The sequence below is a fragment of the Candoia aspera genome, chromosome 6, assembly GCF_035149785.1.
Source record: "Candoia aspera isolate rCanAsp1 chromosome 6, rCanAsp1.hap2, whole genome shotgun sequence".
Classification (NCBI taxonomy): Eukaryota; Metazoa; Chordata; class Lepidosauria; order Squamata; family Boidae; genus Candoia; species Candoia aspera.
The window spans coordinates 47026666-47045882 of record NC_086158.1 but is presented as its reverse complement, the minus strand read 5'-3'; the positions used below and the strand labels follow the sequence as shown (position 1 = coordinate 47045882).

Sequence of the window (19217 nt, the reverse complement as noted above, 5' to 3'; positions counted from 1 at the left end):
TTTGTCTCCCCTATATTTCTGCTGCTGCTTTGTAGTTTTGTCAGGTTCATTCCACCACAGTCCTTTGAATATCTTAGTAAATACTTTCAGGATCTATTACACTTTAAAAATCCAATATGACTCCTGATAATATTTACTAAATGAACATCAGACTTTTTCTACATACTAGGAGGATATTAGCCTTGCTTAATGGTAAAGTAATTTGCTCCTCCAAAGCCAAATGGTCTGTCTGCTTTCTATGTAATAGAGATCAAGAAATAATTTATCCCTTGAATTTTTTTACAAGTAAAATGTAAAATCTCTATTGTTCAGGTCAGATATTGTACAGCAAATGTAAAGTATTTATGTGAAATATCTTCACATGTAAATGGTAAACAGATTACCTCAGTAGAATTCATGCTTGTTATGATGCAGTATATATCCTATTCCCCTTAAATTCTGAGAAGCTGATAAATAGGTATGCTGTTTCTTTAGCTGCAAGCCAAAAGTACACTGTAATTACATTCACAAATATGGTAGTAATTTGGGGTGTGTGAAATAGGAACTCCCAGCACTGTAAAAAAACACAGAAATACCTCAGTAATAATTAAGCATGTACAGAGCGAACACACTCAAATTTGGCTTCAGATTAGCCATCAGTGGCTTTCCTTTTCAAATAATTTATAAGGCTTGAAAGTGGACTCTGGAAGGTAAATACATTTCTGAATTCGTAATCTGAAGTGAGTAGTTTTTTTTAATGTTGGCATCTTTTAATTGAATTACATTTAAATAGAACATTTTCAATTTCTAAACTATGTTTTGCTTCATTTTCAGTATACTGCTTTTATGTAATTACATGTATGTGTGTGTGTGTTTTAATTGACTTGACAGGATTGACTAAGGGATATAGAATACATAATAAAATCACATTCAGATTTGTTCTAAGAACAGATAAATATAGAATTGTCAATATTCTGGTACTGATATGTATAATTGAGGAAATTAAACATTCTTTCTTTACTTTCAGGATTTGAAAGTATTCTAGAAGGGCTGTTTGGACCTGAATTATTAAAAGATCTGAGTTTGTTTAAAGGTATTATATATATATATTTTGCCTTGATCTGCATCTTTAATGACAAATTCAGCCTCTGCTCTGTCTCTAGAAAATGTATGTTACCTTGGTGATTTGTGCTTTTTTCCCTCCCCCAGGCAGTGCTCACAGTTAGTTTCATATTGGCTAAAATTACTAATGAGCATAACTGGCAGTGGTTTTTGGTGTTGCTTAGGAAAATTAGCTTTGTGTGTAGGCGAAAATTATACTTTTGTAACATTGTAGAAATTAAAAGCATGGTAGCAGTCAAACCAGCATTGCTCATATAGCATCAAGCGTCTTATAAAATGGGTAGGGAATTAGGAATGAATTTTAGCCATTTTAAAGTTGCATCTTTATAGGTGTGAAATAACTTCTTCTTATCCACAGACTTCGAGCCTGAAGGTGTCTCTGATTGGTCTTTTGATGAAAATTGTCTTTTCTGCTGTTTGAGAAGAGAAAAAGTGAAGGTAACAATGCAACAAGGATAAACTTCAGCAAAGATTTGGGCTTTTATTTAGCTTTGTTTTTGGCAAAACATAATCGGAAGGTGGTTCTACTGTTCCTTATTCACCTCTTCAAAGCAGGAGAACGTTGAACAAAGTAAGCAATAGTTATTGGGTGAAGGGTTTTTTTTCCCCCATCTGCTTTCATTTTTAAAATTACCTATAGTGATACAGGACAGTTACATTTTTACTGTGCCTGGGAAGGCAGATGGCACTAAATGTTCTGTGGCTACTAGCTGTGAGGTGCAGTCTCTAAACTACAGATATTTTCTTGATGTATTGGACAGTGTACTACATTTTCATTTTTTCTCCTTATGTTTAAATACTATACTCTTGTCAGAAAGCTATGAGATACTACATCATTGGAGTGATTGTTGCATTTCTGCTGTACATTCATACACTGTAAACGCCTCTACTATTTTTTTTCCCCTTTATTATGATTACAGTAGGGAGAAGAAAATAGATCTGTAAAGGTCAACATTTCATGGGAAATGTTGCAAGAAATGTCAATAAACCTGATTTTAAGTGTAGGAATAGGATAGATTTAGACACATACTGCAATTCTTTTGTGTGTATTTTGTATGTATTTTAAATTCATCAGTTCAGAGTAATTGATCATGTATGTGGGAGACATTTAGCACATCTAAGCTTTTATAAATTAAAATGGTTTTCAAGAAGACAGATTTGAACCTGTGTTGCCCTCTTATTTTAGATGTTGCTGAACTATAATTCCTAGCATCCCTTACCTTTGGCTATGTTGGCTGGGACTACTAGGACATTTTTCAGCAATAATTGAAGGAGCATTAGGTATTGATCTTACTGAAATTACTGAGGTTGTTTGTTTGATCACTAGATGTATATATTACCTCAACTCCAAAATTTGGATTTGTTTTATATTTTCAAATTAATGCTAACTCGCATGGTGTTTAGGCTGCATTAATGATAAATGGCCACTTCAATACATAATTCCACTGCCTTTTTAAATTTTTTGAACTTTGTTAAAAATATTTATAGCCATAACATGTTGTACTGGAATAAGAGCACTAATGAGTAGACTTCTTGAAAATAAGATATTCAGCTACACTTGGAGGAATCATTTTTTTAAATAGAAAAGTAACTAGTTTGGTCAGAATCTATGTGAAGCAGTAAAAAAACCCCTAATGCTGAATATAGTTGTATGCAAAAGTTTAGACATCCCAGGTCAAATTGAATGTTTCAGTGAATTCTGAGTGAACAGAAGCTGACATAATCTCTATACGGTTACAAACTTAAACCTGTTTTTGCAAATTTGAATGCATATTTACTATTCATGTGTACCTGTTTATAGATTCAGAATAAGAATACAGCAAAGGTGGGTTAGAGTTAGGATGCCTAAACTTGAATATTTTTGAAAATGTGTGTGGAGATCTCAGACAAGCAGTACATGCAAGAAGACGTAAGAATATTTCTGAGCTAGAAGAGTTCTGTAAGGAAATGTGAATATTGCAAAAGAAAGAATAAATTCACTCTTAGCTGGCTACAGGAAACATTCTAAAGCTGTTATTTCTACCAAAGCGAAGTACTGACTGAAAGGGTTTCAACAGTTTTGTTCCTACCTTATTCACTGCTTCATCACTTCACCATCTAAGCTATGTAGGTTTTCAAAGGTAATAATGAGCCATTTGAAAACGAATTGGCAGCTAGTGCATTGCTTTATGCACAAATGTGATATGGTCTCTTCACATCCTTCTTGAGACCAAAATGATTGCTGAGTTTTATACCAACTGAAGTTTCCAGACTAGACCCAAAGACATCCCTATGTAGAGTACATTACTATAGTCAAGCCTGGAGGTTACCAACCTATGTACCACAGTTTAAAGGTCATTATCTTCTAGATAGGGATGCAGCTGGCATATTAACCAAAGCTGATAAAAGACACTGCTGAGAAATCAGACAATTGGATCAAGAAACACTCTATCTGTATACCTGCTCCTCCTGGCAGAATGTAATTCTATTCTGGACAGGCAGATCTACCACCTCTGTAAAATTAAACTCCATCACAAACAGCACCTTTGCCTTGTCTGGATTCAGTTTCAATTTATTATCCCTCACCCAACCCATTACTGATTGTAGGCAGTAGTAGTAGCTGTAGCTGCATCATTTCCTGGAGATGTCATAGAGAAATAGATTTGGGTATGATCAGCATACTAGTAGCACCAAGTTATACATATCCTGATCATCTCCCCCAGTGATTTCATGTAGATACTGAAAAGCATAGCCCTGAGAAACACCATATTAGTTTCCATTTTGAAGAGCAACTGCCTTCAAGTGAAGCCATCTGAAATCTGCTTGAGAGATGGGAAAGGAACCACTGCAAAGCCATGCCACTTATTCCCAAATCTCACAGCAGGTCTGAAGGGTACCAGAGTTGTTGGTAGGAAAAGCCTCTTAGAGATCAAGAAGAACCAATGGAATCACGTTCCCTCTGTTGATTCTCCAAAGTTATATCAGGATGACCAAGGCAGTTTCAACCCTGTATCCTACCCTGAAGCCAATTTCAAATGAGTCGGAATAATCTGCTTCTTCTAGACTGTCTGCAGTTGAGAGGCCCCCGCTCTATCAATCACCTTATTTAGCCATGATTGGTTAAAGATTAGGCTATAATTACCCATCTTTGAGTGATCTAGGGCAAGCTTCTTAAGAGATCTAAAAAGTTCTTCCTTATTTAACTGTCCTCCCTCAGAGAAGCATTTGTGATGCTAATTAGGATTTCTCTAATCACTTCCTGGGTAGAAGTTGAAAGTCAAGATGGGTGGGGATCCAGAGGCCAAGTGATGAAATGTACTGTTTCAAGCAGCCTATCTACATCATTGGGGATCACAAATAGAAATTGAGTTAATCTAACTATTTAAGATTTAGCACTGTTAAACACTCCCACTTTTATCAAAGGTGGCACTCAGATCACCTCAAATGTGGGAGATTTTATCGGATGGATGGATAAATAAGAAAGAAAGAAAGAAAGAAAGAAAGAAAGAAAGAAAGCATTATACCAAGCCCATGATATGCAGATATCTGTATAAGATGTATAGGTAATATATTACAATATATTGGAGCCAGAGTGACGTAGTGGTTAAAGTGTTGGGTAGGACATCAGAGACTCAGTTCCAGTCATTCTCAGTCTTGGAAACTTGGCAAGTGATGGTTCCCTTTACTTCCTCTCAGCCAAACGTATCTCATGGGGTTGTTGTTGGGGTGGGATGGAAGTGGATGACTATTTTGTACATCAGATTGAGCTCCTGGAAGAAAGGCAAGATAGAAAGTTTATGAATAAATGTTTTAATGTGGGTGGGGCACATAGAAGAGTTGCTTCAAGGACATGGTTATAAATAGGCAATCTGGGGCCTGAGAAGTAGGTTAGTTGATAGATGTTGAGATGTGGGTTTAATTACCATTCTTGAGTGATACTGTTGAACTATCATATTTTCTGGGTTTTATGCTTTTCCTGCTACCAACCATCTAGGATGGGGTCATGTAGTAAGACTAGAACCTAGAACTCTGGTAGAACAATAGCCTAACCTTCAGAGTCACCGAGGTAAGCAGATGATAGGTAGATAGAAATTTTTAATGTCCTTGTCTACAGATGTTTCCAAGGTCAGTTTCTGATGTTACAGACTATAGAATATCAGGGAGATTAAGAAAGCTATTGTAAAGATGTAGTGAAGGTTTAACAAATCTGATGTCAATCACTACAGAGCATGCTGAGGAGATGGTCTTTTTCTTGACTCCGGAGGGGAATGTGTGCTAATCTCTGTTAGTCTCCATTCACACATGGTAGCCTTTTCTGCTCTATATGAAGGCAGCAGTGAAAAGGCATTCTCCTACATTTCATGAACCCATTAGACATTTCTAATGTTGGACATGAACCCAGTGTTGTTCAATGCAAGCAATTTTTAGCTGAAAAGGGATTTTCAAAGGAAGCTGTTGTAAATTGAACTTGAAGTTGTAGGTTTGAAATTTCAGTGAGTGCTTCATAAATGTCAAATTAAAAACAGATCTGCATTGCTTTGAGGTTGTTTCATTACTAGATGTGCTGGTTTAGCAAGAACTTCGCATGTTGTGAGTTATAACAAATAAAATGTACATTAAATTATCAATGGATTGAATTGTTTAAGCTAATTTTCTTACTTTGCATAATTTTAGCAAAGAGCTGTTTTTAGGGCAGTTAATCTGTAAGTTGCCTTAAGCATTTGGGAGGACCAATTAATAACTTGTTTCTTCTCAAAACTGACTTGAGAGTTCCCCTTCCAGCTGATTTTTATGATGTACTACATACGTATCACTCTTTTTCCATTGTTCTCATTGTTCAAGGTTTAATGGAAAATTGGAGAGCACTCTGCATGGGAAGCATTTGTAGGTTTCTTTGCATTAAAGACTCTAAAAATTCCTATGTAGAGTAAGAACAAGGCTTAGCTAGAGCAGTGTTCTGTTTGCAATATTGAGCCACTACTTCTGAAAACTCACAATTTATCACAAGTTAGAAAAATGAAGACTATTCCCTAATAATCTTGGGTTCCTGCCAGTGTTAGACTATAACTGAAACTGTAGTCATCTGAAGGAATTTGGCTTCAGGCAGACTTTTCTTCTCAAATCTTTGGTTCTATTGGGTATGCTGCTTGTAACCTGAGTTTCTATCTGCTAATTGCAGTCATTCATTCATTTTCAAATTTTGTTGCCACCCATCTCCCCCAAAAGAGGGAATTTTACTTGTTATACATTGTGTGAAAATATTGCTCTGCAACACTCCTCATGGAATAGGGTTTTGGATCTATCACAGAATCTTGCGATGGCTAGCTGCAGAATCTTTAGGCTCCTTTAAAAAATGCCATTTCTTCTCCTTTACTTACATTAAAGGTAAGGGGAGTATCCTACCCCCTCATTCTGTCTTTGCAGGTAAAGAAGTGAAGATCTCTGGAGCATTTATTTTTATATCTAGTCACAGTATTTATTAAGTTTATAAATTCCTGGCCTAATCTACCATTGTTCATTTTCTTTAAATCTGATTCCCATTGCCACCCCATTATTAGTCTTCCATGGCATGTAATAGTCCTCGGTGTTTTACATTATCCTTATAGTATTTCTTGTGCCTTTGCTACTTCTGTTAAAAACTTTAGAAATCTTTTGTGAACATATAATGTGATTGGGTGAGATATTTGAATTAAGTTGAATGATATTAACATCAGATTGTATTATATTTTATTTGTTTTGTCTTGGTCGTCAGTAAATATTTACAATTTTTAATTGTATTAGATTGAGATTAACTCACTAGTGGTTAATGGAGAGAAAGGGTATGTGGCGTGTGGTTATTTCTTTAAATGAGCAGATTTTCCATTTGCAATATATTTTAAATCCAGCTTTATTCCTGGAAAATCAGGTGTTAACTATGGTTAGAGTTTTCTGTCAGTTGCACAAGTCAGACCTTTCAAATGTTCCATCCATCACTAGTGATTCTGTAGATAGAAGGCTGCAATAAATTTTACAAGGAGATCTCCTTAAATTCAAATGTAAATTAGAAACAAGAACATTAATGCACTGAATCTCATTGTATACTTATATTGGATGTTCAGGTAGTAATTTTGCCACAGTTGCCATAGAATCTGGACTAATGATAAGTTCAACCTTGACTGAAGGTATCAAGGCATTTACATACATAATGAACATGATGTGAACATAGTATTCATCTCTTGAAGTTTGTCTAGATTATTTTGTTTTCTCTAGGTCATGAATACAAGAAGTGCAGCCTGAGAAGATGTCCAGTGCAGCCTACAGTTCCCCTTTGCTCTCTGCCAAACTCCCCTCCCCCCATTTCCCCCTTTGCACTATCTTGTGATGATCAAATGAAAAGTAGGCAAAGCCACCTCACATTGGGAAAGAGGCTTCTGTATAGTAGGGAAGCAGCTTTTTTCAGTCAAAGTAACACTCTGATTCAGCTGCTTAGAAATAAGAGGAGGTGCTTCTCTTTACCAGGTTGCTTTGATCAAATGTTCATCAAAACAAATATTCTTTTTAAGATCTTCACATCCCTAGGTAAAAAGAACTGCCACTATTTTTTTCTTTTTAAAAAAGAATAAGAAACAAGTACACAGAAAAAAAAGATGCAATTATATGTTAATTTTGGAATTTTGTGTGGCAGCAAATTATTAAAAAATAAAATTAATACTAATCAGAATAGTTCTGCCCACTTTTGCATTGTGGTCATTTACATGCAATGCATTTACTGGAGAGACCTTCAAACCAACAGTAGTTGTGCATCCTTACTTTAGCCTGTGTCTTGATATCAGATGTTTTGTCAGAAAACTTCCCAGTAAATTTGAAGCGAATTGGGAATGGCTGGAAGAAGAAGGAAAAAATTGAAATAATTTCCTGGAAGCAAGATTATGAGTTTAGAGAAGTGGAGGTTTATCAACGAAGCTGTAGTTGGTAATGATAATAGCATTTTTCCTGTCCTCTTTCCTTGCGTGATGTTTTTTCTGCATGTGATGTCTTATTTCAGTAAGGCACACTGCCACTCTCCCCTACAATATCCCCTTCCAATATCTTAACTGGAATTGTTTTATGTTAGTTTTCTTGATCAGTTTGGAGGAAAATGCCTGATACTTCTTTTAGACTAGTAAAAATTGTGTTTTATACACCTGTTGAATATAGAGGAGATGGTTTCTTCATATTAAGTACTTTTATCAGACCCAGAATATGTGTGGGGTCTCATTACAATAGCATTAAACGAGGCCAGGATCAAACTAAATTAGATTGCAATATAGGTAATATACTTCTCCTGTGATATATTTTCCCCTTTTCCTCATCCTAGATTTTGGAGATTTTGGAGATACAATTTGATGACTATCTTTTGGAGCTCCTCTTAGGCCACACCCAAAGCTTTTTTGGGCTGCATTTAGCCTTAGGGCCACAGGTTATCCATCCTAGATTTTGGAGATAGGTTTAGAACATATTTATCTAGAAATAATTCCATTAAGAAGATAGAACTTGTGGAATAATTCAGCAACCCTAATCAATGAAACTGGGTTATATGCTGGCATATTAACTACTTGACTATTTGAATAGTATTACAGTTTTATTAAATTTAACAACAAGGAGAAGTATTTGTGTTTTTATTCTTTTGTTAAATGTTTTCACAGGAACATTTAGTCAGTCTGGATGATCCAGTGCTTGAAGTTGGGCACCACGCTCTGCTTAGACGAGAGCAAACAAAGATCATTTGGTTTGAGAGGCAAGCGGAAGAATTCCTCCATGAAGTCTTTTATCGAAAAGGTTGGACTTAATAATAAAAAAAGAGATGTCTAATGTAATGGTTAGATTTATTATTTTTTTAATATTTCTTTTGCTTTGGCTAAATATTGCCCTCCTCTCCTGTCATCAACTGTCAGTGTAACATTTCCCAATGGTCTGCCTGATCCCCAATTTTTCCAGTCTCTTTCCTTCCCTTCCTCCTGTTTCTTTCCTCAGCCTCCTCTACCAGTGACTCAGTGCAGCATATTTCAGTGGCCTGCACACTCCCCTGTTCTTCCCAGTGCCTTCCCTTTCCTCTGCTCTCATCTGTCACCACCAATGTCCCATTGCCTTCCCTTCTATCCCTCCTCTCAGCTTCTGCTGTGATGTCCCAGCGTGGCACATCCCACCGGTTCCTTGAGATAAAATTATTTGGTCATGGAGATTTAACCTTTAAATAAATTGGTAGTCCCTGACCATGTTTCTTTCAGTCTCAATCTTCAATCTTGCCCCTTCATCTTACCATTCACAATGCCTTAGTGGATCATGTAATTTTTTGACTGAACCAAAGTAGTTCAATAGCATTGCCTTTTCTTTGTTATCTGTTGGCATTTTGCATTGTGTATTGAGCTGGTTATCAAAATCCTTATCAACCAAACTCTTCAATACAGGTAGTCCTCGACTTATGACCATTTGTTCAGTGACCATTTGAAGTTATGACGGCACTGAACAAATGGTGGTTATGTCTGGTCCTTGGAGTTCCAGCTGTCCCAGCACCCCCGTGGTCATGTGATCTTGATCTGGGGGCTTGGCAGCTGGTTCGCACTTACAGCTAGTTGTAGTGCCCCGTGATCATGTGATTGCCATTTGTGACCTTCCCTGCCGGTTTCCCCAGAAAGTCAGTGGGGAATCCAGCAGGGAAGGTTGCAAGTGGGGTAAGTCTACCCCACCCCCACGAACCCTGCCCCAGCCTCTTTATGCACGTGCCATGCTGGCCACTCACACACCCTCCCTGAGCCTTGCCACACCTCACACCCTTGCACACCTCCAAGCTGCACCTCCCTCACACCCTCCGGGAGTCTTGCCACACCTCCCCCACCACTCACACATCCGCATACACCCTCCCCAAGCCTCACCGCACCTCCTGCACACCCTCACACTCCCTCCCCAAGCCTCGCTGTGCCTCTCCCGCCACTTGCACACCCCCACACGCTCTCCCCAAGCCTCCCCGCCACTCAGCATCCCAGAGCACCCTCCACTAACCTTGCTGCACCGGCCCCTTGTGCACTCTCCCCCACCTGGCAGCAACCACCCTAAGCCTTGCTGCACTTGCACCATGCCACTCCAGCCACCCATGCATTCCCTGCCCTCCCTGGCAGTAGCCACATACCTGCCTGCTGGCAACTTCCTGCTGGCTTCCCCACTGACTTTGATTGCCTAAAAACTGCTGTGATTCAGTTAACGGCAGCAACTGGGACTGCAGGGATTGCTGTCGCTAAGCAATGCAGTCGTGCTTTATGACCTCATCACTTAGCGACAGAAATTTCAATCCCAATTTCCATCATAACCTGAGGACTACCTGTAATCCTTTTATTAAAACTTGTAAAATATTGTATCTGTGTATTTATCTTATATTTGTACATATTCAGAGGTGATTTTGTATGATTTGGAATAACTTGGGCAGTATATTGTGTATGCCAGCTTAGTGAACTGAGATTTCTAACTGGATCAGCACTTAAGGATCCTATAGCTTATGTTATGCATTAGGAGCTGAGTAGAAGCACTACACCATTCTTCAAATTATTTCCTTTGTGTTTTGCTTGGCCAGTTTGGTCTAGTGGTTAAGGCAACAGGCTAGAAACCAGGAGACTGAGAGTTCTAGTCCCACCTTAGGCATGAAAGCCAGCTGGATGACCTTGGGCCAGTCATTCTCTCTCAGCCCAACTCAACTCACAGGGTTGCTGTTGTGGGGAAAATAGGAGGAGGAAGGAATATTAGGTATGTTCGCTGCCTTGAGTTATTGATAAACATAATAAAGGCGGGATAAAAAATAAATAAAATAAAATAAAGCATGCATAGATAACCCACAGATTATTTGCAGCACTTGGACATGGTTTCTGCAGTTCTGTTCATTTTTTCCACATTGCCTAGCTGATCAGCTAAAAGCAGTGGATAAGCAGTCATTTGGAGCAGGAAGAAAGGGATAAAGTTGCTGCTTTCTGTTTGTATGTTGAATTGGTGTGTGGGGGAGGTATGAAAATGTGCAGATACATTTTTATGGCCACTTGAACATGTGTGAGCCCCCCAAATTTTCCAACCTGTGCTGCGTAGAATAAAGAGAAGATTGAGTATTGTTTATGTCTGTCTTCTACTGTCACTGACTTGAGTATTTCCATCACTTAAATTCTTATTTATAGCCCTTATTCATCACTGGTGTGCTTTCCTCCCTCTCCCTGCCCTCCAAGATGCCTTGTGTCATTTCTTTTTGTTGACAGCATTATGTGAAACTGAGGGCTTAGCATGCAGATTCACAAATTAATAAATATTACACAAATTGATTAGTCTTACTAATCATCCAAACTCTCCCTAGAATTCCTGGTTCACCTTTAAAAAAATAGGAATACACTGTAAACTGAATATTTGTCCACCTTTCTTTTTGCTACTGGTGTTGCTGCTGTGTTTTTATCATGTATATATTTTTGTTGATCTATAACTTTGTTGTACAGAGCCAAAATTCATAAATGTATAGAATAAAAACAGTAAACAAAAAACTTGGTGGGGTTGTTAAATGATTGGTCTGGCAAAATTGTGCCTTAAACTTGTCTTTCAAGTAGTAGTGCTCATGAATGATGCTCTCAAATGTTGAATTAGTAAGAAAAAGAAAGAATCAGCAGGATTACTAATAACAATAGCTTTTACTTAGCACATTTCAAGTGTTCACAGCATATACATTATGTCAGTTATCTTTATGACAGCCCATTAAGTAGGCAGGTATTATTCACATGGTACAGACTGAGCCAGGGGTTAGGAAAGAGGAATGTGTATGATCATGCTTTTTAGATATCATGGTTATAGCAGTTTGGTTTTCTTTGGTGATCTAAATGTTGCAAACCTAGAATTCCATTGGAGAAAATATCTAGGTCTCACAGATCTTCCATTGCCTGAGTACTATTATAGTAGATACTGGTTTTGTAAACCACTGCCTCAAAGAAATACCTCTATGTTTAATTTGTTTCCCCATTGTTTCACTTCTGAAGAAAATTTTAGTTTAGTAAGATTGCATTATACCATAAAATTTAGCAATATTAGAAATCAGATGGTGTTATATTGGTCTAATGCATTCATGACATTAGTATTCTCTGAAACCAATGTTAAGAGAAGAAGCTATGTGGGAGGAAGAGTTTTGCAATTGCTACTTGCTTTATATTTCTTATAAGATGGCAGCTGTGGCTAGGAAGGCCTTTTCACAGCTTCATCTGGTATAAAAGTTGCACCCTCTCCTAGATCAGGAGGTCCTCCAGACAGTCACTTCACAGTTCAACTACTGCAATGTGCTCTACATGAGGCTGCCCTTGAGGACCACCAGCAACCTTCAACTGGTCCAGAATGCAGTGGTATAGCAGTGATGGGCATGCCTCGGTATGCCCATGTGACACCACTGCTTCATGAGCTGCACTGATTGCCTGTTAGCTTCTGGATGTGATTCAAGGCACTGGTTATGACCTATAAAGCCCTACATGGCATTGGGACTGGTTAATTGAGGGATTGCCTATCTTCCATGGTAACAGTCTGGCCGGTTCAATCCAGCAGGGTTGGTGCATTTCCAGGTTCTTTTAATTAAGCAGTATCATCTATCAGGACCCCAGAAGTGTGCTTTCTCTGTTGCAGCACCAGCCCTGTGGAACGAGATTCCTCCTGAAATCCAGATGGCTCCCACCCTGTTGGCATTGCAGAGGATCTTAAAAGACCTGGCTCTTTACCCAGGCTTTAGGCTAGGGTGGTTGGAGCCCTTTGTAGGGCATATGTATGTTGCTCTTGGCCAGATTTGTCATGTTGTTCATTGTTTTTATCTGGATTATATATTGTTGATTGTTTTCACTCTGTGAGCCAACCAGAGTCAATGGGTGTTGGGCAGTGTCCAAGTCAAATAAAATAAATATGTCTCAATCTTGAGCTTCCATTTAAAAATAATTGAACATGATACTGAAAATATTTTGATATATTTAGATTATGAATTCATAATTCAGGCTTTATATTTTTTTCTGAGTATTACTACTTCAAATGTTATGCCTTTTAGATAGTCCCAGGGTCTCTGACCCCAACATTCCCTTAGTGGCCCGTGAGATCATGCAGCGGATGATCCGACAATTTGCTGCTGAATATACCTCAAAAACTAGCTCTACTCAGGACTCCAGTTCGCCCAATAGCACAAAGAACCAAAGCCTGCTGAAAGCATCTCCGGTTGCCTCATCCACTGCGGGTGCAACAGCTCAGAATCCCGTGCTCAGCAAACTTCTCATGGCTGACCAGGACTCACCCTTGGACCTCACTGTCAGAAAGTCACAGTTGGATCCTAGTGAACAAGGTATGCATATCACACTTCTGTCTAAAGTTTTTTGCAGGTAGTTACAATGTGTTATTCATGAGTTGCTAAATGAATAGAGGAATAAATTATGATTGTGAGAAGTGAATAAGACAAGTTTGGGAAACTTCTGCCCCAGCAGATTGGCCCATTGCACATGAGGCCTCAAATTCTGTTTTCTGTCCCAAATCTGTCAGTGAGGTGGCTGTATTGGGAAAAGCTGTTTCTGCCTTGTGGTCACACTGAGTGTTGGAAGCATTGAAGATCTGTGTAATGTCAGAGATGAAAACCACATTTCAAAATACCTGAACATGTGCTGGAGCTCAAAAGTCATGAAATTCTTCATTCCTGATGCTTTTGCAGTCCAATATTTGTCATTTCATGTTGATGGTAGCTATTATTTGTGTTTAAGCAGTAGTTGGCCCTGATCATTTGTGTGTACCCCTATCTATAATCCTTATTTTAAAAGAAAAGCTTTATTTTTTATGACAAATTGGGCATGGTCAGCAATTTTTTAAAGTTTGTTTGTTTATGAAATTTGTGTGGCTGCCCAAATCCACAATACCTCTTCACCGTGAAGTTGTTAAAAACAATTTGGAACAGTACAAAATAGAAAAAGTAATAAACATCCAAGAAGAGTAAAACACACTTCTTTAGCATAGAACACTCCCACAAGGGGCCTGCTACCTACCCTAGCTCAGGCTCTGAGGAGCAGCCATGTTTTAAGGGCCTGTTTAAACAAGGCCAGGGTAGGGGCCATAGATCTCTGTGGAGATGCTGTTCCAGAAGGTAGGCGCTACAACAGAAAAGGCCCACTTCCTGGATCCCATCAGATGTCACTGTTTAATTGATGGAACCCAAAGCATACCAACAATGTGAAATCGGACAGGACTGGCAGACACCACAGGAGACAGATGATCCCCCAGATAGTCAGATCCTATGCCTCTGAAGAGCTTTATAGGACATAACCAGCACCTTGAATTGTACCCTGAGGCCTATTGGTAACCAGCACAACTCAGAAAGCAAAGGGTTACATGGACATACTGTGACATGCCCATAATTCCCCATACTGCCATATTCTGGACCAGCTACAGCTTCCAAGTGGTCTTCCGTGATAGCTCCTTGTAGAGTGCATTGAAATTGTCCTCATGTAAGGTGACCAAAGAATGAGTGACTGTTCCAAGGACCTCTTAGTCTAGAAATAGGTGCAATTGATGTACAAGATAAATAATCAGTGCAAACACTTTTTTGGCCACAGCTATCAACTGCTTTTCAAGCAGGACTCCCAAATTGCTTGAATAGGGAAGTGCAACTCCATTCAGGACTAAAGATGGGAAGTCTCCTGTTCCATTGATCCAAATACCTACAGTCACTTGGTCTTGCTAGGATTCAGCCTGAGTCTGTTCCTCCCCATCCAGACCCCCAACCCCCAGCCTCTAGGCACAGTGATCTCATCCACTGGTCTCATGTTATTAAAGAGGGGTCAGAGAGCTGTGTCCTGTGGCACTGTGCATGTCAAAGGCTTTGGCTCAATATCATTCCCCACCCAAGCTGACTAGAACCAACCACAGAGAAAGGAGGAGAACACTGCGTCCACTACTCCTATCCCTGTAGGCAATTCACAATTGCATCACTTGTCCCTGTTCTGCCAGGGGTCATTGATGAACACAACTATTGCTGTCTCAATAGTATGTCCCGCTCTGAAAGTTGACTGAAAGGGATCTAAATAATCTGTTTCCTCCCAAGTCCTCTGAAGTTGCAACCTGATCTTCTCAACAATAATCTTCCCTAAAAGGGGAAGGTTGTAGACTGGTTAAAAATTGGGTTCAACAATAGCTTCTTAAAGAAGGCGCACACTGCCCTCTTCAAGGAAGACAGAACTGCTTCTGTCAACAAAGCTGACGCTACCACATGGACCCAGCCACCTCCCTGGCCACCTTCATCAGTCATGAGGGGCATGGATCTAATACACAGGTGATTGGGTTAGCAATCCTAAGGACACTCTACACTTCCTCAGGAGTTACAGATTCATACTTGTCCCAGCTAACCACACAAGACTGTGCTTCAGTCACCTCAACAGGACTTGCCCAGAATCCAGGTGAATTTGCACATTTATCCAGTAGATGCCTAGAATACAGGAAGGTCTCGATTAGTGTGGTTAGTAAATCCCATGATGAAAAGTGAAAGGTCCCCTGTGCAATCACGGAGTGATGTCTGACCCTTTGGAGGGATGCCGCTTTCGCAGCGTTTTCTTGGCAGACTATAGCAGGGTGGTTTACTATTGCCTTCCCCAGTCGTCACCTTCCCCAGCAAGCTGGGTACTCATTTTACTGACCTCAGAAGGATGGAAGTTTGAGTCAACCTGAGCAGGCTATCCAAGAATCCAGCTTTCACTGGGATCGAACTCGGATTGTGGGGAGAGTTTCAGTTGCAAAACTGCTGCCTACCACTCTGCACCACATGAGGCTCTTCAAATCCCATGATATGGTCACATTATTCAAATTCACTCTGTTCAAAGTGATGTTTCTATGGAAAACATGGTAATTGGTTCCAGCTTGATGGAAATAGGCAATGAAAAAAATTAAACAAATTTTTATATGTATCTTAATGAAAGATTACAGTAAAGGCTAAAAGAATATACTTACAGTTTAAATGTATGGTTAACAAAATCAGAGTAGTTTTAGAAAGCAAAATAAAAACAAAAAATTCTACCGTAGATTCAGGCATTCCAACATCTCATTGTATGATTAGCAGTGCCTAAAACCCCCCAACTAAAACTGCATGTACTAGCCTCAATTGTGCATGTGCTAGCCTAGCATTAACTGAATTTTGGGTTGCATTAAACACAACCTGGTATCAATTTACAATTATCACTAAATCAAATATCACATTATTCAAACTTGCACTAATCGCAACCTACCTGTATTCTTCACAGCAGCCCTATAGATGGTCCTATGATTTATCTCTCTCCGGCAACGAACAAACCACCTTAAAGAGGGTCATTGGGTGACTCTGTGGAAAAATAACTAAGTTATCTGCCTTATCCAAGATAAACTCATGGATGAGGGAGGTGTAGTTACAAACTGATCAGAGCCCAAAGCCACTGGGATCCAGTGACCTGGCATTGGGGGTGAATACTTGAGTACTGGAAGATAGGACCTATCTCAGCCTTTGGTTCTGTCATTCCAGTGAGTGCCCCCCCCTAGGATTCCCACCAAGATTCTCATCAGTTTTAATGGAACTCAGTTTGGCTTTTTGTTTAACTGATAGTCTGACTGTATTGCATTGCAAGAAACTTATGAATTCCTCATATTAATTCCCTGCCCTCTGGTTGGATTATTTCAATGTTACTTTATTAATAAGAACATAGTGGTGTAATACAATATTATATTATAGTTTAATACTGCTGGCATTGCTTTTAATGTTATTGTACTGCAATAAAAGGGTAGCTGTATCTGTTTCATTGGACTAGATGATGTCTGTGGGCAGGGCTTTTAGGAGATGAAACCTCTCCTGACACCCCCTGATAGTGTGAATTTGACTAATGCGACCATATTCTGGGATTTATTAACCACACTAATCAAAAGCTTCCTGTATTCATCTACCTATGGTGGATCCCTGTCTTTCCTTCAAAACATAGTCTTGCCAGCATGTATGCTAATAAGAGAGAGAGCCCACAATCACCTGGCTTTGAGTGCCCTCTGTTCTTACTTTGGGCAAAAGGTGCAAGGTACTTAAAGCAATGTTGTGCTTTCAGAGGCTCCTTACTCCTAGTCTAGTGGTGGAATACTATTTTTAAAATTCCAGAAATGGCTGAGTAGGAACCAAGGGAGAAGCAGAGACAGAAAGGGAGGAGACAGTGAAGAACAAGAGTTGTAATCCCATATTGTGAAGACTGATAAAGATCAAGACAAGTTTTATTTCCTGCATATTGGGTTAGATTTGAGCGCTAGATGCAGGTTCGTTGAACTTGAGAAGGGACATAATAAAAAGCTTTATTTTCTATGTTAAGTTTAAGCTGAGGGAGAGAGGAAGCAGGGTTTGTTTGTTTGTTTCTACAATTTATATGCCACCCAATTTTCAGAAACTGAGTAGCTTACAGTAGAAACATAGTAAACTTATAATTGTATGAATTTATTTTTTTAATCAGTCTGATGCATCACCATTGGGGATAGCATGATCATACCCATCCCCAAATGCCTTCCTGAAGAACTATGTTTTTATAGCTCTCTGAAAATGTAGTAAAGAGTGGATGGTTGGATATCTGGTGTTAAGCTGTTCCAAATAAGTGGGGCCATCACTAAGAAGACTTGAGCCTTGGGTCCCTGAAGTTGGCCCCTCCTACAATGATGGGACCCTCCACAAATACTCTCCCTGTAGCTTAGTGGACAGGCAAATTCAGCTTGAAGAAACACAAAGGTACCCAGGCCGTGAGCCACATAGGGCCTTAAAAGTGACAGCCAACACTTTGAATTGCACCTGGAAGCAACTGGCAGCCTTCGCAGCTCCTGTTTTAGTGGTGTTCCTCAGGCAAAGTTCAATGCTCCCTTAATTGCCTGGGCTGCTGCCTGCTGTAATAGCTGAAACTTTCAGGAGGTCTTGAAGGGCAGCCCAATGTAGAGCACATTACAAGAATACAGCTGCGTGGTGAGAAGGACATGAGTGACTGTGAGTAAAGCCTCCTGATCCAGGAAAGGTGACAAAGGATGTTAATTCTATGTACCAATTCTCCTCCTTGGTAGAGAAACTCAAGACTTTTAATTGGGTGTCTGGTGATATTGACAAATAATATAGTTGTACAGTTGGACTTCATTATCCATGTTTCATTACCTGTTACATGAATGCATGAATTCTGAAAACAGACCAGACTTCATTATTCACAGGAAAATATTCCATATATCTACAAGTTTGGCATGTGGTTCTATTTTGGAATATTTATTGGGTAATTTTTTACATGTACAAAATAGAGGATGGGCTTTTGTGCATGCACAGAGTATGTTTTCCAAGGTCTCGTTGTTCATTGTTTTGTTACCATGGATAGGCTAGAATGGAACCTCTACAAATAATGAGGACTTTAAAAGGCATTACCCACTTGGTAGGAATCCCTCCCCCCTTTGCAGATGTCAGAAGCAAAGTATGTATTGCTAAGATTATGTTTGTTTTAGCTACCGATTGTTTGAGTAATTATTAAATCAGAAAACATTGACAGTATAAAAGATTGTGAGTGTTATTTCGCTACGAAAGAAACTAAAAGATTTAGATCTGCAATAAGCTTCTTCATTAGTGTGCTAAAGATAGTGTGGGTGTCACTTAGCATAGCAGGAACTTTGATCTGAATTTGCTAGAAAAGGAAAAGCTTGAATTTTTACTCTATTTCACAAAGCAAAACCTGCAAAGATAATCTTAGGATTTGGGCATTTATAAATACACTAATAGGAGTGTGCATTTTGAGTGAATATAAAGTTTCATTAGTCAGACAACTCTTAGTTCCCTCCAGTTGCTTCTTTAGAGTTATTTATAATAGATTTTTTACAATGTTCTTAACTTATGCAATCCTAGGAGACTGGCCATGGAGTTCGTTTAGAGAAAAGTGTTTCACTACTGGGAAAATCCTAGATAAGAGCATCAAGCAGTGGGTTTGCAAGCACTTAGAAAGGAACAAGGTGATTACTATAACCATCAATTCATTAAAAATAGCTTGTGTCAGACAAATCATACTGGGTTTTTTTTTGACAAAGTGACTAAATTAGTAGACCAAGGGAATGCTATGGGTATAAGTGTATCTAGACTTCAGTAAGAC

At 39.0% G+C, this 19217-nt stretch overlaps 1 protein-coding gene across 1 annotated transcript in view; it reads left to right on the top strand.

The window, feature by feature from the left end:
* The first annotated feature begins 1006 nt into the window (after positions 1 to 1006).
* The window catches only part of LCOR (ligand dependent nuclear receptor corepressor), a 65492-nt gene continuing 47281 nt past the window's right edge, over positions 1007 to 19217 (top strand). Inside the window, exons 1-4 of the mRNA XM_063307799.1 lie at positions 1007 to 1072; positions 1460 to 1539; positions 8745 to 8877; positions 13133 to 13420. Of these exons, the coding sequence (XP_063163869.1) occupies positions 13183 to 13420 (238 nt within the window). The 5' untranslated portion in view covers positions 1007 to 1072; positions 1460 to 1539; positions 8745 to 8877; positions 13133 to 13182. The remainder of the gene's footprint in view (positions 1073 to 1459; positions 1540 to 8744; positions 8878 to 13132; positions 13421 to 19217) is intronic.